Genomic DNA, 27,066 nt, shown 5'->3' on the forward strand with positions numbered 1-27,066 from the left:
CTTCTAACAGGCAATTCTCAGGGCTTTCAGTGACTGGTAGTCTCTCAGAAGGCTAGGAAATATCCCCCTCTGCACTTACTTTTACCAGAAGCACCAATTCCAATATTGTTCCTAAGAAGCAGTTCCTAGGCTCTCCAGTGATTGTTAGTCTATTCCCAGATGTTGCAGATTTTAAATTATATGAAGGAAAATTGGATTAATACTGTGAATACTGTAGTGTGCACTAATTGGAATGATATGAAACAGAGGATAAGTCAAGCTTTAAGAGTCAAAGGGAAAGGCTTTCCCAGTTCGATCTTTTAAGTGCCAGTTGAATGAGCACTCTGGATCAAATGCTATGCATTTTGCATACCATATGCTTGGTGTACCCTCTGGTACATGTGTTGACTTGAAAAGTGTATTAATTAATTAGTGTTCTACAACTAAGTTGTTAAGACAAAAACATTTCAGATAGTCTAATAAAAGCTAAATTGTATCTGAATCCCTGTACTTTTCTATGTAAGCATCATGTTCAAGACGACGTTATGTGATAATGTCTTACATCTAAGGTAAACTGCAGTTATAGAAATAAAAACTCTCTACAGTTCAACTGAATGCAAAAGAGCTGCATCAAATGTTAATAGCTGTATCAGAAGAAGGTAAGGATCCTAGACTAGCAACCTTATACACACCTATATCAGTTATAAATCACACTTAAATCTGGTTTATGTCAATTACAGCTAAGACAATAGAACAAAATATGCTAGACTTGGATGAAAATGATCAGTGTGGCTTTGATGAGTAAAGACAGAATTTTGACAATATATTGAAAACTGACAAACTGATGAAGTTTGCACAGATAATGCAGGAACTTTTACTAACAAGGAGTTTAAAGGCAGAGAAAGCATTTGTTTGGGATGAATTTTACTTATTTACTGACATTTGATTACCACGAAGGTCTGACTGGGTAGAGCTTATTTTCAGTAGAGGACAGTGGGAAGCTCCAAAGTATTACAAACCATTTTAAGAAAAATGTCACACACTTCAAGAATAATACAAAAAACATCTACAATTTAAACAATTACACCGAATTAGACATTACATGAAATATCGGTTAAGAAAAGATACAAGTTATAAGATGATGACTTAATATTTAGAAAAATTTTAGCCAGTTTAAAAAGAAATTAAAGGTAAGTTAGTATAATACAAGCAACAACTGTAATATGAAACAAGAGGAAAAGCAAGCTTATGGCATATTCACAGAGAAAGTCAGGGAAGATAAATTGATAGACTTAAGGAAGTGAGCGAAGAAGGAAGCAAAATGAGGTGTAAGGTATGAACAGTTACTTGTTAAATTTTGGAATAAAGTTTATCCGGGTGTTGAGCAAGAACAGGGACAGATTTGGCTAGGAAGTCTTTCAGAATGGTTTTGAAGGATGGGAGGGATATAGGTAAGAAGTTCCAGGCCTTAGGACCATGGTATGAGTACAATGCTCATCAGATTTGATAGGTTTGTGGACAGACCGTTTTTGGTCATTGGATTATAATGACCAACTGGGAACATAGTTATGCAGAATGGTGTTTAGATCTGGACAAGAAGATGAATGCTGAATAATTTTATAGGTGGTAAAAAGCTGTTTATATGTTAGTTGACAGGGTAGTTCTAACCAATTTAGGATCTTTAGTGCTGTGCAGTAATGGGTTCTGGAAGGGTATTTGCTACAAATTTAGCAACTTTGTTATAGCACTGTTCAAGTTTTGATATTCATGCTGCCTGGTAACTAATAAGATGGGAGTGCCATAAGTAAGTGAGGGGAGGAGATAAGTATTGGCAAGTGTAGTTTTAGTTGGGTTGGTGGGAAAGTTTTTGGCTCTGTAAAACATTCTTGGTTTTTGAGGGGTTTTTTTGTGATTTTTTTTTATAGTCAGGTAAAATTTAAGAGTACCATCCAGTATCATCCCTAATAGTTTGCTATGAGAAGTGACTTTAATGTCTCTCTTATGCGGACAGAGGACTTTCAATTTTGTTTTTTCATGACAGAAAGTTTGGGGGGGGGTAGGATTTTTTTGGGAGGGTGGGGAGTTGAGCAGGAACTGTGAGTTTCAAAGCAATGTCTGAATGACTGTTAAAGCTTCCTGAGTAGTATGCCATGTTGTCAGATTTGCAAAGGAGTGTGGAGCCATCTACATATTTTTTAGGGAGGCATGTTGTGTGAATGTGTGGAGGGTGAGAATGTTAAAGAGGAGGGGACAAAGGATAGAGCCTTCTGGTACACTGGTGGTGACTGTGAGGTATTGAGAGAGGATAGATGCCATTTGTACTGACTGATACCTTTTGGACAGGCAGCTTTTGAACCACAGAAGGGTGGGCTGAGCGAGAGAGAGACATAGTGAGGACATCTGAAGTAGAAGATTGCAACAAACTGTCTCCAAGGTTTTAGATCAGTCTAGAAATATGAAGGAGACTAGTTTGCCTTTGCAATTCTAGATAGATGATTCAGTAAAGCTAGAGATAGTGTTAGTACTATGGGAAGAATAGAAGCCATGTTGTGTGGGGGTTATGAGTTCTTGCAGGAGAGAGTCTAGCAATTGTTTCTGAATACATTTTTCATGTATTTTGGAGAGGGGGATAAAACCGCTATAAGTCTAAAGTTACTATCTGTTCAATTTCCTCCTTTGTGCACACAAATAATGTGCAACTTTTTTCAGAGACAGAGAGAGAGAGAGAGAGAGAGAGAATGTGGGATTCCTGGATTGACCTATTTATAAAGGATTGAGACAAGACAGGAAATGCTACTGGCTGCTATTTTAAGGTACTTGGAAGGTCATCAACTGAATCAGAGCATGGTTTGAGTTTAAGAGTAGTTTTATGCAGGATGTGGGGACAGGCTTGAGGGTGAAAGTGGATGTGTTGATATACAGCTAAAAGGTAGAGTTTGGATTAGATGTTTGGGAATCCTTGGTTAGGGACGATTTACTATCCATGAAATAAGAGTTGAACTGTATTGCGGTTTTGAGTGGTGAGTTATTGGAAGAGGGGTTAGTATGCGACTTTTTGGTCAGGATGCAATATTTCTTTAATGGCTGTCCTAAATTTTTTATGGCTGTACTGTGAAAGTTATTATAGTACAGATTTTTGTCTTTATTAATTTGTTTTTTAGTATGATTGCGAAGCATTCTGAAGTTCAAGATATTGTGGTGTTTTATATTTCTGCCATTCTTTCTGTGCTTTTTCTCTATCCCGGATTAGCATTACACTCTTTTTGGATAGCTAAATTGCATTTTTTTTCATCTCTTTATTCTAGGAGGTGCAAGGCTATTTAGGATATTCAGGAAAGTTGTACTGAATTCATTTCCAGCATCATCTAAGGGTGGATTTTTAGGAAGTTCCAATTAACACAGGATGAGGTAGTAATGAACATTTCTGAGTTAAACTTGGAAAGACTGTGTTGTTGTTTATAACATGCCATTTAAGTGGATGTGTGAGATGTCTGGTTGTACAGACTGGGAGATTACTAATGAAAGAGACTGACACTGTACTTGTGGTGGTGTATTTGCTAGGGTCTGATACTAGGATCCTGTCTAATAGGGGAACTGATGTATTGCTATAATGTGTGGGACTATTAATTAAGAATTACTTTATTTATCTGAATTTGCTAATGGGGTAGGTGGGCTGATCCAAGGACTCTTCAGTCGTAACCCTGGGTGAAAAAGTATAAATATGTGCAACAAAAGCACAGCAATCTGTTGGGCAGAATGAATTCTTTAAAGGCAATGCCGAATCTGATAAAGCAGCCAAACACACAGCTATGCAGGGTATATCTTTATATTTTGATAGTTCAGAGGCAGATTCTAATGATACCATTGTAGTTTAACAATTGCCTTTCTTAGATTTGCCTGTTACTCAGGATTCCAAAACTATCCCCTTATTTTAGAGCAATGTATTAATGAAAAACACAAGGAAATACACAGACTGGAGCAAGACTTTTACTATATACTACAGTAGAACTACTGTAGCAACTATTAAAGTTAAATCATCTGGTTACTGGGGTGTGTATCCCCTTCAAAGTTACTGGAAGTAGTTAAATTGAAATTTTGGCATCTGCATTTATAGAAGTATTGTGAAGAGGAAGCAGAAAAATGTTTTCTTTGTTTGCAAACAAATTCTATCAAAAGCGGCACAAGTGTACGGTTCAATTTACATATAGTACATGGCAAGCCATATGGTTTGGCTTAACTGGGCCTTTACCAGCAGGAAAAGCTACTGGATAAACACTTTAAAGTTCAGTCTTTTCCTACTGGTACTGACCATTTTTGTTTGAATCAGACAATGATCCTCATTTGGGGGTCAGATTTTCTAGGCATTATGCCATCTGCTGGGGATGCAGCACCAATTTCACATGACTTAGTACCCACAGACAGCAGATATTGTAGAATTAATTAATCAAACCCTGAAATAGAACATCCACAAGCTTATTTTATAAAGAGGAAAAGACTGGACTATACATTTTTCTTCAGTCTTGACTAAAATATCAGCTGCTCCATCTACTGCCACTGACATTTCTTTCTCTCCTAGATTCCACCCGTGTCCTTGCTGGACAGTGGCTTTGGGTGCTGACTTGTCTAAACATGATAACTCTTGGCTAGGCTTATAAGGGCCTCAGGGCCAATAACCTAGTAACGTCCTATGATCCTAAGAGCTAATGACTGGCTGCTCTATTCCTCTATGCTTTATTTTCCAACCTTTACTTCTTCAGCATACACAGGCAATAATGGACCAATGGCTAATAAACTTGTGGGAGGAAATGATGTACTTACAGCGATTTGCTGCATTTAAGAGGAATAAACCTGCCCCTGCATAGTCTTATTTTGGAATCTAAATTCTAAAAGGGGGAATTGGTTATGGTAAAATTAAAGAACAGGTCTATGGCATGCTAATTGAGAAGGTCCCTTTTTTGGTTCAATTTTAATACAGTTTAAAAGACAAGAAAAATGCAGAGGCGGAATACACAGATTAATTCGTTCATGTTAACAAAATGCAAAGTAATAAAAAAGGAGTTATTTTCCAAAGAGTTGATAATGAACTAATTTTTTTGTCTAGAACATGACTTGGACAGAAGATTCAAACGAGCACCTTTCAGAGACTACAAAATTGGACAGGGTATGAATTTTTAAGATAACTGAAAAGGACAAATTGATCCTTTTACATTTATTATTATTGTTTTTTTTATTTGTTTAACAATACTCAGAATATTCATAATATTCAAAAGAGAGGAAAATGCCATCCACAGGTTAATGCTTCTTTAGCTCTTCACTATACATATTGATTAACTTTCAAGTATTCCATATGCTGGATATGTTTACATCTACCTAGCAGTTATAAGGGCATTCCAGTGATATGGGTGGCAGGAAAGATAAAGATCTATACAGGCTTGTGAGACTTGCAGTAATACAGCAAGTGATCTGACAAATATTAAAATCTGAATGCGACAGATTTAAACAGACAAATGTTTCTAAAACTGACAAGTGTGCAAGAGGAGCATTTATTTCCTGTGAGAGAAAGACAGATCCAGCGAAAAATGTGGGAATGAGTCAAAGGGCTCTGGCTAAGTTTGCAGATGACTGTAAGCTAGGAGTAGTCATACATTCCCAAATGACTTGGCCATCTTGCAGGAAGGTGTGTCTCAAATAACTGGTGCCAAAATCATGGACTGACGCTAATGACAAAAAATGCATTACTGTATCCTTTGTGAAGTCGTATATCCCAGGGAACCACCACGTTGACAATATGCCCCCCTAATAACTGACCCAGTTGTTTGGGATTTGGTAACTTATGTGGACAGGGACCTAACTTTTGACCAACATGGGTCTATTGTTTTAAGAAAGTCATTCTATACTGCACAGCTTATAAACAAAGGGATTGAGTTTAGATCTTGGAATGTCACACTCCCCCATTATTCATCCCTCATTAGGCCAATCATTGAATACAATGCCCCCTTGGCATGTACTTGTCCACACACATGCAATAACTGGAACACTCACAGAGATAACTTATTAAAAGAATACAAGTCATAATCAACATGGACTGATGTAAAGCCCTGTCACTATACTCAGTATCATATAGACTGCTAAGTGGTGACCTGTTTCTGGCATACAAGGCATTCTGTGACCCATTACTGATGGATTTATTGCACATCAGCAAGTCAAATGGCATCAGAAATACTCTGTCTAGGGATCTAAACCTCTTCTTATACATCAACAGAATGGTTTGGAGGAACAAGTACATCTCGCGGAGGATACCGCTACTCTGAAACAGACTTCCCATCCGCAAAACAAAGTTCATCCCTGTCCATTTCAAATGCAACTTAGATCTACGGATGGGAAACAAAAAATTTACCCCAGGATTTCCCCCCGTACTATGATGGACAGTGGTACCTCCTAAATGCTTTATCTCATGCATTGGTCCCCTCAAATTATCTATGGCATGATCCCAATTATTCAAGTTATGGGTGATATATAATTATCGACCATGGGATGGGCAATGCTAATCTATAACCAAATGAGGTAATTTATTTTGAACACAAAAAAAGGAAACTGGCTAGGCTCAATATGGCCCACAAGGGCAGCTAGATTAGTATTTACCTATGAACATACACCAGGAGCAAATTGGGCACAAGCAAAAATTAACACTCAGCCCAAAAGATTTAATCTCACTGAGGAAACAGAATTAGTGCTAGAACTTTACATATTAGCACACACACTTCAGACTGAGGAGGGAATTTCTCCTCATGAGAACTGTTGCTATGTCTGTGATATGATGCTGAAAATGTAACTGTGTTATCTGGATAAAATAAAGTTAATTAAAAAAAAAAAGATTCCAGTTAGAGAAATGTAACAATTTCTAGGCTAACAATTTTCTGCATCTGGTATTTTAAACCTAGGAAATATGAGGCTATAAAAACAGACCTGCTCAGCACTGGTGTTTCTCCTCTCCATAAGAATTTTTATCATGTCCACATGATAAAAGATGGAAAAGTACATTTTATACTAAAATGAGGGAAACGTCTTCATAAAATTAATTCTAACTACAACATAAAGGTACTAGTTTGAACAAAACTATGTTTAGTATTAAAACAGAAAAACCTATGTGTTTATTTATTTTAACCTAATTCTTTGAAAATGTTTCCATTAAATCAAATGTGTAACATTTTATTCATTAAGCACAGTGGCAGTTTTAAGCATTTTGTTGGCCCTTGATAAGTGTCAAGTTGGGGACCCAATGGACATTTTCAGTACAAGTATCACCCTGTGACTGCCACCCCCACCTAATCAATAATTTATTTCATACTGTAGAGTTTTAGGAGTAGTACACATAGACTGAATTATAGCTACAATGGTCTTACACTATAACATATGCCTGTGTTTAACACCATATTGGCCCATCTAACAGAGGGACATTCACAGTGACTGGCACTTAATTGCAGTGATGCATCATAACCCTACATACAGCAATAACCTTAAGTGAAATGGTGCCCTAGGTGAAGAGTTCCATGGCACTCCGACTCACTGCCTACTGTGTCAGCCCTCCACCTGCACACATCCTCCACTGCCACCCGTTTCCCCTCCATCCTGGGCTGCTAACACAATGTAGATTACTTTTTTTAATCATTTTCTTGCACTTTGCTATACTCTTCAGAGCATCTAGAAGGCCATAGCTTCTGCAGAAAGCTGAAGTGCATTTTTAATTTTTTTTAAACAACCTTTTCATCTACTGATGCCCTGAACAAAATTTTGACTAAGGAAAGAAATTCAATGCTGCTGTTCAGCATAACATTTCCTTGCACACTTTCAACACAACCTAACTGGCAAAGTCAGCACAATAATAACAGTGTGGAATACAACTGAATTAAGCCTGGGAGGTCTAGTGGCAGCAAAGTTCCCAGATGTCATATGGTTACAGATGCCTGAAGTACATTTTAGAGAATCTTCCCAACTTTTTGATCCAATGGTGGCCTGAACAAAATCACAAGTAAGAAAAGAAATTCAGTCTTATTTTTTTTCTTTCAAAGAACACATAAGTTGTGTCCAAGGCTTAATGTTTAAAGTTGATGAAACAGTAGCGCAAAATAAGCTAACAAAAGCAAATGTTTGAGAGGATACATACATACTATCTGGGAATATTACCTGTATGCCCCCCCCCAATCTGTGCATTCCTCTAGTGTTAGATTGGAATAAAAGCAAAGGCACAAAGGGGCACAGTGATGTATTTCAAGTGAGTAATGTCAAGCATATACACAGTACGGTTCTTCATCCCTATTCTCAAAAGGCATCCACCTGAATATGTGCCTGATGTGCAATTGCAAATAAAGTGGGGAAAACAGTGATCACAGTAATGCATTCCAACTTGTCGCTCCTAGACAATACACTGCCCATACACAAGCTATAGTGACCTTCCTTCCACAGCTCTGAGGTCTGGGGAGAACTAAAATAGTGATCACAGTGCCCCACCCCAAACACAAATTAAAATGACTTCCTGTCTACATGGCTTGAGGTTTATTTGAGTGGAAAATTAAAGAAATAATGACCACATCACCCCTCTCACCCCACACAAGCTACAGCAACATTCTGTACATACCTCTAAGAAGGGCTGGTTTTAGAATGGGTGCTGTTGAGGGCAGACGTCACTCTGGACTACTAAGCCCGTGTTAAAAATCAATTTGTACAGTCTGGGGTTTAGGGCCACAGACCCACTAGAAGCTCTAAGAGTCTGAATATTCAGTGAACTATGTTATGCCTTATGTTTGAAAGATAATTACTTGTCAATTGATTTTTTTACTGCTACCCATTATTCTGCCTATCATTATTCTGTGTTTCTACTATAAAAATCAGTTAGAATTTATACACACACTGTCCCTGAAGTGCCAAGTCTATCACAAGATGCATAAACACAATGCACACTCACTTTCAGAGAAACTGTAGGAATGTCAGTTTACATACAGCATGCCTTTAGGGTGCAGGAGGAAATCACAGCATGTGTATAAACCTGTAAAGAGACAAGTAGGGCACGTAGATGTCATACAGAAAATGCTACAGCTAAGAACGCATCCAGAGCAAAGCACTGTGAAATGACAATGCTATGCACTGAGACAGTGGCCACGAGCAGTTGCTTTCATGTACATCCAGCTTCTGCTGAACTACCAAAGATAACCACAAAACAAGAGAACAAATCTAAGACAACTTCCCTGCTTAGTTTAGCAGAAGCATACCGGTCTGAAGTGGGAATGGAAATCAAACTTGAACTAGATAAAAATTAGGCAGCAATTGAATGTGCCAAAAAACAAAAGAAAGAAAGAATACAAGGAGAAGGATCAGATGAGAAGGCAAGAAATGTGGAAAAGGAATAAATATAGCTGTTAAGTACAGGAAACTCCTGGAATAACATCATGTTCAATTAGGACTTGATGCAGGAGAGGTTAAGGAGAAGTGAATTTAAACTAAAAGATGAAAGGTTAATATTAACAGCCCATGATAGTGGATTATGTACATGTTGGTTTACAAAGTCCACTGAACATGTGGGAACAGACAAATGATGGATCTGTAAAACAGGACTGGAAACAGTCACACATCTTGTTAACTGGGTGTGACACACTAATGGCAGAGGGCCTGTATACTGAAAAACAATAAAAGTGGCAAGATAGTTGCATTAGAGATTGTGCAAACACTGCAATAATGAAGTAGCTGAGAGGCACTGGAAACATGAGCCACAAAGCATTATAGAAAATGATAAAGTTTATATCACACAGGATAACCCATTACCAGCAGTTCAAAACATGGATGCGAGAAAACTAGATATAATAGTCCATGAAAAGAAGAGAAAAGTAGCATTGATCACAGAAATTGCTACATCCAGCAATTCCAGTGTCTTACTTTCTGAGAGACACAAAGTCATAAAATATCAGGATCTGCACACAGAAATAAAGGCAATGTGGAAGAAGGAAACCCAGACAGTTGGAACATTTGTAGGAGCAATGAGTCTCAAAAAAAAAAGAGAGAGAGAGAGAATCTACAGTCGTATTTAGATATGCCTCTGATGCACTCCATATGAATTGCAGGAGTCAATTCTGGGCATGTTGCGGGTGCTGCAAAAAGCACTTTTGGCTAACAAAGACCAAATCAATACTAATTTCCCTAATTTCCACAGTTTTAATCATACTTTGAATTAAGAATGGGGTCCATTCCCATCATAATGTTAGGAACCCAAAAGACTTAGAAAACTGGCAAATAGGTAATATGCCAAACACTCCTCCAATGCTTTACCAGCATTCAAAGCAGAACATATTGCATTTTTTTTTATTTTACTTTTGATTCATTTGTAGTACATGGAGAAGATAAATCTCCATGTACTACAAAGAATTCTGAGTGGGTCAGCAGATCATAACCCTGAATTATGTATTCTTGACATGAATACCAAGATTCACCCCTCGAGCTTTGCTCTCAAGTTGAATTTCTTGGCATCCACATCTCAGGCACATAGTAATGCAATTTATGCTCGTTGACCTGCTCATAATCCTCTATGATATGCACCTCTGACATCAAAAAGCATAATGGTTAAGGTGTTTATCTAGTAAACAAAAGGGTTTGATTCTCACCTTTGGGCAATGTCTAATAATTTGCTAGTCATATAATAGTCTGCAGACTGACTGCCTAGTATTAATGGCACCCAGGTTCAGGAAGTCATAGTGACACTTTATTCGGCCCTTATCAGACCCATCACAGAGTACAATGCCCCCTTTGGCATGTACTTAACCAGACATATGGAATAACTGGAGTGCCCACAAAGGTTCGTTACCAGAAGAATCCAGGGTATAAACACCTTGTCCTATATGGATTGCCTTAAAGCCCTTTCTCTAGATTCTTGTCTCCTACAGGTTTACTAAGAGGCAATCTATGCCTGCCACAGAAGGCATCCTCAGATCTAACTCTGCTGAACTTTTTGCACATCCATTAAACCAACTGCATCAGAAACACTAGATCCAATTACTTAAATGTTGTTTGTTGCACAAATAAGATATATTGGCAAGACAGGTATGTCTCTCAGAGGATTCCCATGCTTTACAACAGGCTCCTCATCCACGTCAGGCAGAGTCCATCCATAACCTTATTTAAGAGCAACTTTGACCAATAGATGGAAAATTGGAAATTCACCCCAGATCTGGCTCCCAAGTCTCTGTTAGAGAGTTGCAGACTGTAATGCCCAAATGAACATACCCTCCATAACCTTTATAAATTTCCTAACTATCATACCCCCTACTAATAAATGCCCATGAAACATAGGGACACAACCGGGTTGGGTTGCATGACTAGGCTTATAAAGGCCCTTGGTAGTTGTTAGCCTAGTATATGCCTATGCACCTAAGAACATTTAAATGGGCTTTATCATATGTTCTCTTCTATTTGGAGAATAGACTACATTTTACAATTACACAGTATGTCACAGAAAAGCACAGAAGCTAGAAAAGCGAAAAATACATTTTTAATGCTGAATGTTATAAGGGTTTATTCCTCTACTTGGCTTTGTAATTCTTGACAGTAATTCAGTTACATACATCCAGCTCTAAATACAAGTTTTCCATTTATTAAATTAATAAAGAAGGCATATAATAGAACTTACCTATGGATATATGTCTGGATGTTCCAAAGAAGGTGTATAAAAACACAGGATAGAATGAAGAATAAAGGCCATACACAGGGGGTACTGCTGCAAGAAGAGCATAGGCTAAACCTGAAACAAAAACAGACATTTGTTTACTGAAAGGTCTAGGACCACAATGGCAGCACATAGGAATTCAAACTTTTCTGAAACAGCTTCAAGGAATTGGAGAAGTACCATCACTTTACGTTTTATTCAAGAATACACACTGCCATGTCAAGTTTACAGCAAACTCAAACGTAATAAGGTAGGTAGAACTATGCAAAGTTCATATAAAATTGGTAGGAATATGCAGTAGTCTACTCTCTTATGTTGAAATATGATGCAACTGGCCCACAACACAAACACATCAGAGATGTAGAAGAATTATGAAAGATATGCCCCTTCCCAAACAAAGAATAATATGTATATTTTGGAACTGAGACACCTAAAAGAAAAATACAGCCCCTGGGTACATCACTGTACATTCCCAAAAACTTCTTCTTGTAAAGCTTGTTTCTTGATTACTAAAAAGTAATCAACAAAAACAACTCCATTTTCTTGCCATGCTGGTCTGGTGCTCTGCAAGAGTAAATGTTTGAGCAGTATTACTTGTCAAAACCTATCACAGTGATGGCACTCTGGCTTTGCAAGATTCTAGTTATGAAACATATCCTAATAAAATATGCCTCATTTTTCAAAACAGGACTCCATTTTAGTTTCCCTGTATCCCTTCAGTGGGAATGAAGTACAGCCGTGTAGGTTAACTTAATAGAAGAGTAGTTTTCAAGTAGATCCCTATTGTAGTAGCCATGAATATACAAGGACATATCCTGATTACACACACACACATATATATATATATATATATATATACGTATATACATAATTTTTCCTCACATTTAAGTTCATCCCACTTCTCAGCTATCCCTTATGAAGAAGTCTGTACATTCCCTAGCAACTCTAATTGTTTTCATAGCCCATTCCTTAAATTCTTTTTAACAGGCAAGTAGGAAAGTGCCAATGTCTTATTTTTACTTGACTAATCTGCATATATATCTTAGTCTTTGTTGGTACATGGTCTAAAATAGTTACTGATAGGTTTCAAATTGAATACCCATGCTCTTGTGAAATATAGTTTCTGTCCAGTCTAACCCATTGTACCTTGGAGAATAATATGTAAATTCTGCCTAGGTTTCTGCTCATAATTTCACATTTTTCTTTCCAAATATTCTCCTATATTTCTTCAGAAATTTATAACCTCCTTTGTCATATATTGCTTTCTGGGTCTTCCAGATACGTATTCACTATTTGCATACCAGGTTTTAGTCTCCACTAACACATAATAATCCTTGGTGGAAGTTAATTGTCCAATAATTATCTAAAGTTCCTTAATAATTGTTTTAGGTAGAATATAAATACCTGCCAATGTAATCCTCATTCACTGCTAACAGCCCCTTATTACCAAAGATCTACACTTGTTGTCCTTCACCTCCTCTATCACTATTGGAGGCCCTCTTGCAGCTTGCACTATTACTTCTTTTTTCCTTTTGTCTCTGATACTCAGCTGAATTACAGTTCTGGAATCCTTACTTTGCCAAATTCACATGCTCATTTTTAAGTGAGTCTCCTGTAACAAAACTTTTCATGTTAATGAAAACATTCAAAAAACAAAGCTGTGCACATTTTCATTTTTAACCCCCCATCCTTTTTACCTCACAACAAATACACACAACTATATACACTTTCCAAAAAGGAAAACTACCCCAGACAGACAGATGCACCAACAGGCTTCGCCTACTCTAAAGTTATGTTTAACCCTACTGGCAATACACATTAGAGCCTTTGTCCATTTTGCACTTTCCTGTTCCACTTCAACTTCCCTCTCAGATGTGAAAAACAACTTGCATGCTCTCAATTGATTGAATTATAACTTTAAGATTAAAGTGCCTGCCCTGGCTCTCATTCAATGAATACATTTTGCATTATATTATTATTATTATTATATTACATTATTCATACTGAAGTGGTTGTTACTAGTAGGAATGCATCTGCTTGTATTCTTTTCAATATAACACACTTTATTTTCACTGAGCTACCTATCACTTCTTTAAATACTAATTTGATTATTTTTTATACAATTACCTTATAGCTCACCGTTCAGTCATTTCTTGAATTACTACTCATGTCTGCAGGGATTGCGCCTGCCATTTGTAGAGCTCTTCTGGCAAATAAAGATAAAGTACATTTTTACTTTATCACACACATTAACAGTTCCTGATGAGACTTCCCCCTTCATTGCACAGTTAGGATACCTGTGCATTCGGTACATAACTGCTTTACAGTGCAACATGCTGATGACTTAAATAAATTTGTAATACACATTGCTAAAAGAAAAAGAGCTTTTTACTTACAATGTATAAAGATACTGCTAAGAAAGAAATGGATTTTTACCTGTAGTTTCTTCCTCACTTCCTTTATTATCATTCCAAACATTAACAAAGAAGAAAATTATACCTTACAATCCATAACCAGTTTAAAACAATCCACAATCTTTCTTCCCTGCACTTCTTGCAGAAGAACGGTTCTCTGTAGAAACTGTATCTTACAGAAATACCCCTTTGCAATGTGCCTATTTTACTTCACATTTCATATTATCACAGGAAGTTACTAGGCTAATGGCCCTAGGGCCTCTTCCTTTTCTTGATTAAACAGTACTGGCCTCTGGTTGAAATCCAATGTAATTCTTGCATTCTCTTAAGCTCCTCTGCTTTTTTCTTTCACTCATTTTCTTTTAGAACACTGGAAAGGTTTTAATGGTAGGTTCTGTCTATGGGCTTTGCCATCGTTAGAGAAATTTGAAAGAGAATCCCTTTCAATTTCCTGGCTCACTTTTTACTGGATAAATTGTATTTCCTTTTTCACCTGTTCTGCATCCAAGAATGCCTTTGCCCATGAAAAGAATTTTGAAGACAGGTGGATATAGCAATGTGAATCTCAGCCCTGCCTCTCGACAACTGCTGACTACAGGGATAAACTCGCTTCTCTTCTGCCTAGTCTACACCAAGTAATTATTTTCCACAAAGACGCTGATGCCCCAATTGATAATAGTTTACCCTTCTGCCACAATTTTGCCAAGAGCAGGTCCCTCTGCTGATATGACTGCATCTTTTCCACTACAGGTCTTGGCCTCTTTCTCATGGCCAAATGTGGAGCACATACACAATGTTCCCTTTCTACTAACATATTGTGTTGTCCAGCTGCTTACTCTTACTTTCATAAAATGAATGCACTCTGGTTCCTTCCAGTTTCTCTGGGACAGAACAACTCCGGTTTTCTCTGTATGCTCCGTCTTCTAGCTCTCTTTTCAAACAGTTCTTCAGAAGCCTCATTTTCAGCCAGTCTTTCTTTCATTTAAACTTCTGATTTCTGTAGTTTTAGCAGCTTGGTGTATAACCACTTAAACCTTTTTCCAATCTTTCTAACCTTTTTACATTTGACTGTATATATGTATCCAGTGTTCACGTATCTTAAGCACCTCTGAATGCCTTTGATTTTTTTCTAAACTACAAGTCTTCTCCTGTATGGAGGCTGAAACCGGATCTGTTTTTGCTGAACAGCTGCATGGGTCTCCCAACCAGAGTTTTTCTTCTCATTTTCTAGTTAAATTTCTCTTACTTTCTCCAGATTTTTTAGTTGCTGACATGCAGGCAGTGTAGTGATTAATCAGTAACTTAATTTTACCCAATTAAATGGATTTCACTGGCTGCTTTCTAAAGTTTCTTTTTTCACACTGGGAGAGCTCTACCTGGCATATTGATCAGTAAGCAGACATCTTAGAAGTTCAGCTGTGATAAAAAGTTGTTTTCTTCTGGAGAAAGGTGAGCCATCATTGAAGAAGAGTCTAACAGGCATTCTAAAATGTGATTATGTGAGAAGGAATGAGAGACTACTTATCCAGGCTAAGGTGAAAACCTAGGTTTTAGAACAGATTTTTGACAAATATTAATGAATCATGGCAGTTTAGAAAGGAGTTTATAAAAGTACGACACTATTCTAAAGATGGAAAAATGGGAATGCCTTCCAGTCTGCAAAAATGTGGAAGGAACAAAGGGTAAAGAAGAGAACTTAAGATTTTATGTTTATGGTTCACATTTTAAGTGTCTGACGTTTCTGAGAATGAGAATGTGATGATAGGCATCATTCATCTAAAATCATCAAAAAACATAGATGGGGAGTTAGGGAAAACAGACTGCAGTGTGAATATTTTGAATTTTAGTAATTTTATGTAAAGGGCTGCGGTGGTGGTGCTGCAGTAGCATTGTCGCCTCACAGTAAGACATTGTCCTGTTCGATTCTCAGCTAAAGCGTCTTCTGTGTGGAGATATGCGTGAGTGGGCATACCTTCGTTGAAGGTTGTACATCAGGGCTGGCAACTCAGTATGTAAAAATCTACTGCCAATCATTAGCGGACCGGAGTTCCGCTGCGGCGACCCCTAACCAGGAAAAGCCGAAAGATACAAGTAATTTTATGTAAAGTTTAAGAATGACAGGCCTAGTACAGGTCTTCAAACTTTTCTGAAACAGCTTCAAGGAATTGGAAAAGTACCATCACTGGTTCTATCAGTCCTTGATATAACATATCAAATGAAGAAAGGGAAGAGGTGAGTTTGATTCGCTGGGTGTGGAGGGAAACAGTCTCATAGTCACTTGTATTCATTCTGAATGATTTCCAACACCCAAGAGTTTGTTGTGTTCTGCTTCCAGAGGGGAAGACAGAGAGAGTGCTTTGTAAGGTTTGGAGCATGGTTAAAGTGGGAAAGTGAAGGGGTTGAGAGAGGAAGATAGTCAGGCATTCGTCTTGGACTACCACTGAACCTTGGTCAAAACCCCAGTTTTCTTTGAACTAGCCTGACACTGATTTTTGTACTGTTGCTTCCCAGGTTTTTGTTGGGTTTGTTTGAAAAGTCTTTTGTGAAAAGCCCAGGCCTGGAACAGTAACTTCCATTATACTTAGGAATGGGAGACTGAAAAACTTGTTTGACCCTTTGAATGAGGCAATCCCCTACTCGTCAACTTTTTTTTTTTCAGATCTTCAGCAAAAATACCAAGCAGTACTTCCTTGTCTAGCGGAACATTAAGGATTTCTTTCCTGAAATCCTTAGGCATATTTTGCGATTCAAGCCATGCATACTTGAGCATAACTGACTCAGTTGCAGCTGCTTAGGACACTGCATCAGAAGAGCACTTTAAAAATGTTTAGTGACCTGAGTGACAGAGGAAATCAAATTGAAAGGGGAAGATTTAATATCTGATGATAATAAATCTACAAGGACTTTCTTCAAGTCAGCAAAGAATGCAATCAATTACTTCACCAGGGGAGCCTGATAATCAACAGTCTTAAAGGCAAGGGTACTAAAGTATGAACTTTCTTCCATCCTTATCCAAAGCCACATGATTTGCAGCATTAAGATGTTTGGATCCAGCATATTTGGCTAAGGAAATCACATATGTTGACCCACAGGATTACAAAAAGGAACTTATGGGTTTGTGGCAATTTATAAAGCCTGTTTGCTTCTGCGGGGGTTTGACAGTCAGGTGGAGTACATGCTGTGTTAATGGTGTCCTCCAAATCACCTATTACAGGAAGATTGGCTAAAGGCTTAGGGGTCTATCTGCAAAAGATCACAGGATTTGTTTTTTTTTGGGGGGGGGTCTGAATTTATTTCTACCAACTGAGCCTGAAAATGTAATTTCCTGGAGAAACTGAAGAGATTTTCTTCAGACTCTGACTCTAAAGAATCAGGGGGAGACACTTGGAAGCCATTGTTCAAGCCAGTCTCTTCTATGTAATACTAGAAGCTACTGACAGGAGATGGAGACCTCTTCTGAGAGGGACAAGGGGAGGCAGACCTGTAAAGACCAAAAGGAATTAAAAATACCTTTAGCAAAAGAATGCCATTCCTTGTTAGACCGTGCATAGTTGAAGGAACAGTAAAATGCGGGTCTATACTATGATATCGCATGCTCACAACAGCAAACGACACATGATCGACCCCATGTAAGCAAAATCTTACAACGTTGAAACCTCTGTTCCAAAATGAAATAAAAAAAAAAACTGTACAACATTATATAATATGGGGGGTTTGGCCCCCCCATCACTTAAATATACCAACTCCGAGATTGCACTACAGTGCTAAAAATGGCAAATTAACAAAAGCGGCCACGCAAATTTTTCCCAGGGAAAGAATTCGCTGAAAAGCAGCTTTGCTATTTTGTCTTTTCACGCTTCTCGGTTTGATGAAGACGCGTTCAACAAACTGCGTCTGCGACACCGTAATAGGGAACCTAAAATGCTTATTTGTTTTTTGGCATTTCTTTTTAGGAGGAGCTCAAAACTGCATTGCATATAAACTTGAGGAATGTATCAGACCTTTCGGGTATCATAATGCATGGTTCTCCCTTCTCTGAGGTAGGCATATGTCTGGCTCTTGGCAATGTACTAGACTCCTGACTTTTAGTGGCATTCCTAGGAGCAGCACTAGAGAGGCTGGAAGGAGGAGATGGACAGTCCAAGGGACTCCAAAAGAGACAAAGCTGAATTGTCTATCACAGGCCAGGAAGAAGACTATAAAGAGATGACTGAAGCAGCTTCTCCTTGAACAGTCTTCCTTTTCTTTAGTACCAGAGGAAAGACATGAAGTACCAACCCTGGAGTCCGTAGTAGATTCTGTTTGTATTTTAAACACTTTTATTGAATTATAACTTAAGACATTGTCACACATACATTAATATAAAAGAAAATAAAACACTAACATTTTTTTCATTTACATACATTACATACATGTTTTCTTTCTTTACAACTCTCATTTAGTGTAATACTTGATCAATTCCTGGCTTCCCTTAAACTTCACTTTTCCTCATGAACATTACTTTGCATGTATTATTCCCACAAATTCCATTTATTTATTTCTTTACAATTTGCTCCCATTTCCAGTTGTTGTATCTACTGTACAATATTTAGTACATCAAATTCAGTTGCTTTTTGGCAGCCAGTAGAATAAAACTTAAGGCTTACTATGTTTAGGCAATTCAAATTCTGTATCCCAGCTAAGATGAACTATTTTCACAGTTGCAGTCATTTGCTCTCCCAATACTTCTGACACAGTATTCTGTAGGGAATTTTTTAAATATGCAAGCTCATTAAACTTCCAAAACATGTTTCCAGTTGCTTATTTCTTCTTCATCACACCTCCAACATTTGCTATCTACCTGAAGAAGAATTCTTTGAAGCCTGCTTGGGGTATAAAATACCTCTGCAAACACTTCACAGTAAAAATAATCTTTTGAACTATGTTATATACTTGGGGCCATACATATGTCTTCACATTGTTCCCTTATAAATTGCTTTTAAAAAGTCTCCCCAATCTTTTATGACCTCTTCTGATTGATTCTTACAGTTAATCATGCAATAGTTTATTTGCCCTACTAGTTATCCTCTTTTTTTTTTACAGCAGCTTGTTCTAGATTCAACTAAAAAAACTCTACTACAACAGGTCTTACAATTAAGACTTCCCTATCCCTATTTGCCTACACTCTGATAACAGCCCCTGGTAGGCAAAACAGTCTCTAACCTGTAATCTAAGCTGCTTCTTCTTCTTAGCCTCATTCCACTCTATTAACGTTCTCTCTCTAGTTATTTGCTCCCAATACCTTAGTTCCTTTGACAGTTTTCTCCAGTAAATTTCAACCTCCTATTGCCTATTTTCTGTACTCCTCTCTACTGACAAAATCTCCTTTCTTCATTTCCATATTAGATTAGTTCACTTTCTGCAATTTTTTAAATTTCTCCAAGTCTTTTGGGTTTCTAATACCATGATGGGAATGGACCCCATTCCCAAGTCAAAGTACAATTAAAGTTCATGAAATTAATATTGTTTCAATCTTTGATGTCAGCCAGAAGTGCTCTTCGAAGCACCTGCAATGTGCCCAGTAATGACTCCTTCTGTAATCTGTACATGGTTTATACGATTGTATATTTTTTTTATAAGACCCGTTGTTCCTATTATTGGAACTGTCTGGGTATCTTTCGTCCACATTGCTCTCATTTCTGCCTGCAAATCCTGATATTTTATGACTTAGTGTCTCTCTCTGTACACAAGACACTGTATTCACTGGGTGTGGCGATTTCAATGATCAATGCTACTTTTGTCTTTTTTTCATGGACCACTATACCTGGGTTTCTAGCATCTATCTTTCGAACTGGTACAGGGTGACCCCATATGATGTAAACTGCATCATTTTCTATGATGTTTTGTGGCTCATGTTTCCAGTGTTTTTTAGCCACTTCAATACCATAATGTTTGCACAATCCCCAGTGCAACAGCCTTCTACATTATTATGCCTTTCAGTGTACAGTCTTTCTGCCATTAGTATATCACAACTAGCAACGAGGTGTGCATCTGTTTCTAATTCTGTTTTACAAAACCTACATTTATCTGTTTCTCCCACGTTCAACGGATTTTGTAAACCAACATGTACGTTACCCCACTATCTTGGGCCGCCAATATTAACCTTTCATCTCTCGGTTTGAATTCACCTCTCCTAAACCATTCCTGCATTCAATCCTGATCAACATGAGGTTCTTCCAGAAGTTTTCTATACTTGCAACTATATTTATGCATTTTCCATATTTCTTAACTTTTCATTTGTTCCTTCACCTTATATTCTTTCTTTTGTTTTTGGCACATTCTATTGCTGCCTGACTTTCTACAACTTTATGATTGTTATTATGTTCCATAAGAATCTGCATCCAAAATCATACTCTTTCTTTATTTCTTGAACTTCTCCCCAGCTTCATCATCAACCCTTTCCGCAGTGAATTATAAACTTCTGATTGTGTTGTGCACATGAGCCTTAACTCTGTATCTCTAAAATATCTCTTCAAATCAAGTAATCTTAAAACACCTTGATCTACTGGAAGGATCAACTTATCCAACTTAACTCTTGCCCTTTTGCCCTCCCAGATAAATTCCTTCAACTCTTAATTATTGTCCACAACTTCTCTGGTTAATAAAAATATGCTTAACCTACACATAATACTAAAGAGACTAAAAACAAATTTGCTCTCTTGTATATTACTATCCATACCCTTAAACAAGAGCTTCCAGTTTATCCGTTTTTGTATTACCTTTTGTTGAGTCTCTTCCCACATATCTAACTGTCCTAACAAAAACATTTTAATCCATACTCTTAAATACTTCAACTTATGTTTCCATAAATATTGGTACTGCTGAACCAATTCATGTGTGGGTACATAATTTAGGACTTGTGTTTTTTGTTTTAGCTTCATTAATTTTATATCCTGAAAAGACCCAAAAGTGTCTCAAAATGTTCTACAACACCAACATGTCCTTTTCTGAATTTATCATATGCAAAATACCATCTGCAAATAAAGCCAACCTTTCTCGACTACCACAGAAATTTAAGGATACAATTTCTAAGTCCCTTATTTTCTTTGCCAATGCCTGTAAATATAAAGCAAATACAAGGGGAAAGGGGATACCCCCTCTTCAGACACAACATATCAGAGAAGAACTCTCCCACTTTAATTCTTGTCTCTAGTCCTTCATATATCCTCCTAATTACCCTTATTACTTCATCAGGGAACGCCAATGTTTCCATTGCCCTACTTATAAAATACCATCTTACTCTGTCAACTGCGATCTCTGCATCAAGACCCACTGACGACCACAGCATTTTCTTATATTCTACTTCTCTCTGGATCATCATTGTTCTATTGACTTTGTCAAATGTTTACCTTCCCTCCAAAAAAACCCACACTGATTCATATCTCAATTTTGGCAACACCTTTGTCATTCTTCATAGTTGATTTTGTTAGGGTCTTAAGTTTTTAGTTTTAAAGGTAAAGGTGTAGGGAGTTGAATCTACTTCTGATATTTTCAGCTAGAAAGAAATACAAATAATACATAATTTAACATAATGTGACTCCTCTAAACAAAAGTAAGCTGTGTGGGAATCTTTGTATAGAATTTGCCTGCCAAACAGACGTTTACTGAACAAGCTAACTGTCAAACCAATGAAGATGTATAGAAGAGAAAGTCTTACTAAAATAAATGGGAAGAAAGTTCTAAATTTTGGCACCTGCACATTTGAATTTACACTAGCACACCCTCAAATGCTGTCAGATGGCGGGATGTCCGAAGCACGGCAGGGCCCATATAGCTTTATTCATCTGCAACAAAGTTCAATGATATAATGATGAACATTTTATATATATCAGGTAACCTTTAAAATAATTCTATTTTGAGTGAGAGGGGATTGGGAATACAAGGAGGCTGATGCTGAAATATAGGCATTCCCTAAGGCTCCTAAAACAGAAGGGGGTGGCAACTTTTTTTTTTTGGGAATTCATGCTTGTTCTACGATTCTGATAAAGCCTTACCCATCCACTTGGAAGTATTCTTTCATTTCTGAATATATCTCCAAAAGCTATCTTCAGATGCTAATTCACAAGGAGCAAGACAGGACAACTGAGATGATTAGTCCAAGCTCTTCATATTTGAGTGACACACACACACACACACACACACACACACACACACACACACACACACACACACACACACACACACACACACACACACACACTTACTTCTGAGAAAGAAGGGGTTGCATTTCAACTAACTGTGGTAAAAGCTAGAATAAAAGGCTGGAGAGACCGAATAGCTTTGAATAAGCCCTGTGCAAAATTGGACCAAGCCTCTTGGATAGCCTTCTATACTGAAGAGGTTGGAGGAGGAGACAAATGCTTACTTATTTAATGACTAGTGTTCTCCTCTCACGGGTCTTAAGCCTTATGGTTTCAGCAGAGAAATCCACAGGCTAGACCACCATAATCGAACTAGTGACATCCTCCTTTATGAATATTTGGTGTATGCCTTCGATGCCCTCAAAGGGAGCAAAGCATGGTTCTACCATCTGACAGTTCTGACATACAGTCAAGAGACATGGGATGTTCTTGGGCCTTAGTGGCTTCAAGAGGGGTCAAGCCAGAGGGACCAGTAACGCTACACTGATGGTCTGATGGCTGCAAAGGCAAATCAATGAAGTCCCAGACAGAAGAAAATAGAGGAAGTCCAAGATTCTTCAGAAACCTCTTTAGTTTTATTTTCTAGCAGATGGGAAGGTCTACTGAAAGGGAGTCAGATGCCATGGTCATTCATGCAAAATCCCTGAGAAACTTGTTTTCAGAGAAGACTTAATAAATTTAGCTGGCTCCTTTGGGAGGGAAAGAAAGGCAACTCTGATGGACCCAACTTTGTGCTGCTCACCTGGACAGAAAGCACAGAAAGTACTATTGCCTTTATAAGGGATTTTATACTGCATTAACATTTACCCTGTGTGACAAATACAACAAAATTTTACGATAACTTTTCCACAAAATAAGGAGAGTTCCTCAGTGGTGATACTCATTTGTCCAAAACTGTAGCCTAAGCTGATTATTGATACTCATGCTGCTAAGCTTTTGAGAAGTCTGCATAAGCATACATACTGCAAAAAGGTCTGATTTTGGCACACCAAGATGCCCAAAGCTTTGTAGACTGGTTGGTTGCCAAATATCCTTGGCAGGGTATGTCCTGTATAGTGATGGTTACTGCAACAATTATATGATGAACATTTTCTATTTCTTAACCATTTGAAACATTTTCCTATTGACCCCTCCCATGTCAACTGTGTGCAGCATTTCAATTCCCATATGAATTCCAACTCCCCCTGGGATGAGGGGGAGTTATCTCCGATAGCAGACCTGTCACTAGGGAGTTCCCCAGGGATCTGTCCTGGGACCCCTACTGTTTGGCATCTACTTCTCAGAGGTCCAGACAAAAACAAAATGCCTGCGGCTGATCAAGTCTGCGGACTGTAAAGTTGGGTGCTGTCATTCACTTCCCAAATGATGTTAACATATTGCAAAAGGGTTTCACATCAACTAATGACTGCTGCCTAAGCCATGGCCTCAAGCTAAACACAAAAAAAAAAAATCATTGCACCATTCTTAAGAAACACGGCCCCTACTGATTACCACATCAACGGCAACCCTATAAACACACAACCTGTGGTGAGAGATCTGGGTATTTAGGTTGATAATTTCACATTCAACCATCATGTACCGGCAGTGGTCAGAAAAGCATTTTACTTAGTTCATCTCATAAGTAAAGGGATTGCATCCAAAAAAAAAAAAAAAGGAGGTTATTACCTATCTATACTCCTCCCTCATCGGACCAATAACTGAGTATAATGCCCCATTTGGTATGTACCTCTCCAAACATCTGCACCAACTGGAAAGACCACAGAAATACCTCAAAGAGAATCCATGGCTTCCAACACCTGTACTATGTGGACAGGCTCAAATCACTATCACTCTACTCTGTATCATACAGATTGTTCAGAGGTGATCTGTGCCTACAAGGCAATCTCAGACCCTGCCCTACTAGAGATGCTCCATATCTGTAAGTCAGTCTAAGTCCTCACGCATTACACACTTGAAAGGCCTGAATCTAATATGCAATGTTAACAAAACCTAATGGAGAGGTAGGTTTGTCTCCCAGGGGCTGCCCCGCCTCTGGAAAAGATTTCCCATGCATGTCAAACAGAGCACCTCGCTAACCCTCTTCAAGCACAACCTTGATGAGTGGATGGGAAGCCACAAATTTGTCCCAGGGATTCTACCCGAGTCCCTCACTGACAGGAACAACAAGTGCTGACTGAGGTTTCTTTTTGGGGATAAACTGTTGGCTAGACTTGTAAGGACCCCAGGGCCATTAGTGTAGTAACCTCCTATGATCTTATGATCCTATCAATCTATAAGTCTCTGTCAGATTCCGACCCTACCACTGCTGTCAGTACTGTTCATGTACACACCCCTGAGTAGTCTTTCAAAATGGGAATGGGTATAAACAGGATGTATAATAATTCCTCTAGAATATAAAGGCACATGTATATTACATACATCATGAACTCCCACTTGAACTGGCAGTAAGGCACATAGTGTTATGACCATAAACTGGAAAGAATCTTTGGTGTACAGTCTAAGGCTCGATTGTCCTAGCATCCAATTTACTACACAATTCAGAACAAGTTAAGTGCTGCTGGATTGTTCCTAGAATGAAGCACTTGCATTAAATGAGCTTAGTTAATAAATTAACAAAAAAATCAGTTACTGACAGTTTATCCATTGACATCTGATTACCGCAAAATTCTGACTAAGAGCCCAGTTTCAGTAGAGGCACAGGGAGAAAAGCTTAAGTATTAGAAAACATTCAAGAACAATAATTTTACAGTCTTTAAAAATAATACAAAAACAACAGCTTAAATAATTATACCAAATTAGATATAAAATGAAAACATTGGTTAAGAACAGATACAAGTTATATTTATTTATTTATTTATTTATTTATTTCAGTTTGATTACCGGGGAAGTCCACTGGGCCAAGAAGAACCCATTTTCAGTGGAGGCCCGGGGAGAAAAGCTCCAAAGGCATTACAAAGGAATATAATGCATGAGAAGAATACAAAAGAATGTCCACACAGCAAGAATACATAGTAAGATCACTGCAAATGCAAATTTACAATAGAATGTACACACAGCAAAAAATACAGAGAAGAACACAGCAAATGCTAAAAAACAACATTTTTTTTTTTTTTTTTGTGAACAAAATTTGCAAATTTTTGAATGTTTTCATCCTTACAGTGAAGTTAGAGTCAGCTAAAAGTATTTAGCTAGAATTAGAGTGAATAAGGTGCAAGAGTACAGAAGCTTAGTTTATGAAAACCTTGGAATTACGTAGGGTGAAAGCAAGAACATTTCCATTTTGAAGACAGGTGTAAGAAAAGTTGCATTTTAAAGTATTCTGTGTTAGGTATGGTTCTAAGAGAAGGAGGGAGAGAGTTCCATTTCCTACCTAGAGAGAAGGATAGTAGTTGCTGGCCAGCAGGATGTTTAGGTCTGGGGATGGAGATTAGATTTTGGTGTTCGGATCTTAATGATCGGTTGGGAATGTAAGGGGGAAGGATGTTGGATAGAGCAGGGCATTTTTCTGGGTAGAATATTAATTTATGAGTGGTTGTTAGTTGGAGGTAGTCAAGGTGGTTTGGGAGTTCTAGCCAGTTTAGAGATTGAAGGGAGAGGCAGTGGTGGGTTGAGTTTTTGGATTTAGTGGCAAATTTAGAGATTTTATTATAACAAGCTTCAAGTTTGGATGAGAGGGACGCAGACAGATTAGTTAGAAGAGGGGCTCCATAAAGTAGACAGGGAAGGAGGTAGGAAGTAGCTAAGGTTTGCCTAGAGGATTTTGTAAGAAATAGATTATTTCTGTAGAGCATACCTAACTTTTGGTGGGGTTTTTTATGTTTTGTTGAACGTGGAGGTCGAATTTAAGGCGTTCGTCAATGGTTATGCCAAGGAGTTTAGCATAGGGTACCACTTATATAGGGGGTGTTGGTTTGGCTGAGGATGTTGAAAGAGTTTTTGTCAAAGGAGGAAGCCTTGGTAGGGAGGAAAATTAGTATTTTGGATTTACTGGAGTTGAGGGAGAGGTGGTTTTGGTGCATCCAGTTTTCTGTAGTGGAAAAAGCTGTTTGTGTTTTGGAGAGAAGTTCAGAATAATTGAGAGTGGCACAGACTAAGGTAGAGTCATCAGCGTATTGGATGACTGTTGAGTCAGGGAGAGCAGTGTGAAGGTTATATGACAATGATTTCATAGTTATTGAAATTTTAGCCAGTTTGTAGATTAATTAAAGGTAATGTAGTATAATACAAGCAGGAATTGCAATACAAAGCGAGGAAAAAAGCAGGCTTATGATATATTTAGAGAGAAATCCAGGGGAGAGAAACTGATAGAAGTAAGGAAGTGACTGAAGGGAGAGTAATGACATGGAAGGTATGAAAAGGTCTTCCTAAATCCCACATACTCCTTGGTAAAAGTGGTTTATTTTATTTCAATAAGAAAGGTATGCAAAACAACTAAGTCCAAAGTACCTACTGCCTTTCCTGATTGTTTCTGTAGACTGGCACATCTGTGAAATCAGGGCCAGCCCTTTTCATTATACTATTATCTATCCAACACTTTTCTGGTCAACTCAGTCCTCCCCTCCCCCACAAAACCAATTGCAGCCTAACCTAGTTTTCTTAAGCTACAGGAGCCATTTTTTAAAATCCCCTTGTTGTCGCTTCTTGTCTTGTCAGGTGGAGTGCCCATACCTAAGGTTATTTTTCACAAACCTAAGGTTGATTTTTACAAACACCTCTCAGTGTCCACTGTTTGTTATGTTAGCTCCACAACTTAGAGAGTGAAATAAAGTGGTTAAACTGAAAAGGA

The 27,066-nt window shown here is 37.9% G+C and overlaps 1 protein-coding gene across 1 annotated transcript in view; it reads right to left on the reverse strand.

Annotated features, from left to right (window-relative positions):
• Positions 1-27,066, reverse strand: part of SLC26A5 (solute carrier family 26 member 5) — a 1,021,139-nt gene that overhangs the window by 619,149 nt on the left and 374,924 nt on the right. Inside the window, exon 4 of the mRNA XM_044088519.1 lies at positions 11,651-11,761. Coding sequence (XP_043944454.1) covers positions 11,651-11,761 — 111 coding nt within the window. The remainder of the gene's footprint in view (positions 1-11,650; positions 11,762-27,066) is intronic.

The sequence above is a fragment of the Protopterus annectens genome, chromosome 11.part0 (genome assembly GCF_019279795.1).
Source record: "Protopterus annectens isolate FY-2018-M chromosome 11.part0, PAN1.0, whole genome shotgun sequence".
Classification (NCBI taxonomy): domain Eukaryota; kingdom Metazoa; phylum Chordata; order Ceratodontiformes; family Protopteridae; genus Protopterus; species Protopterus annectens.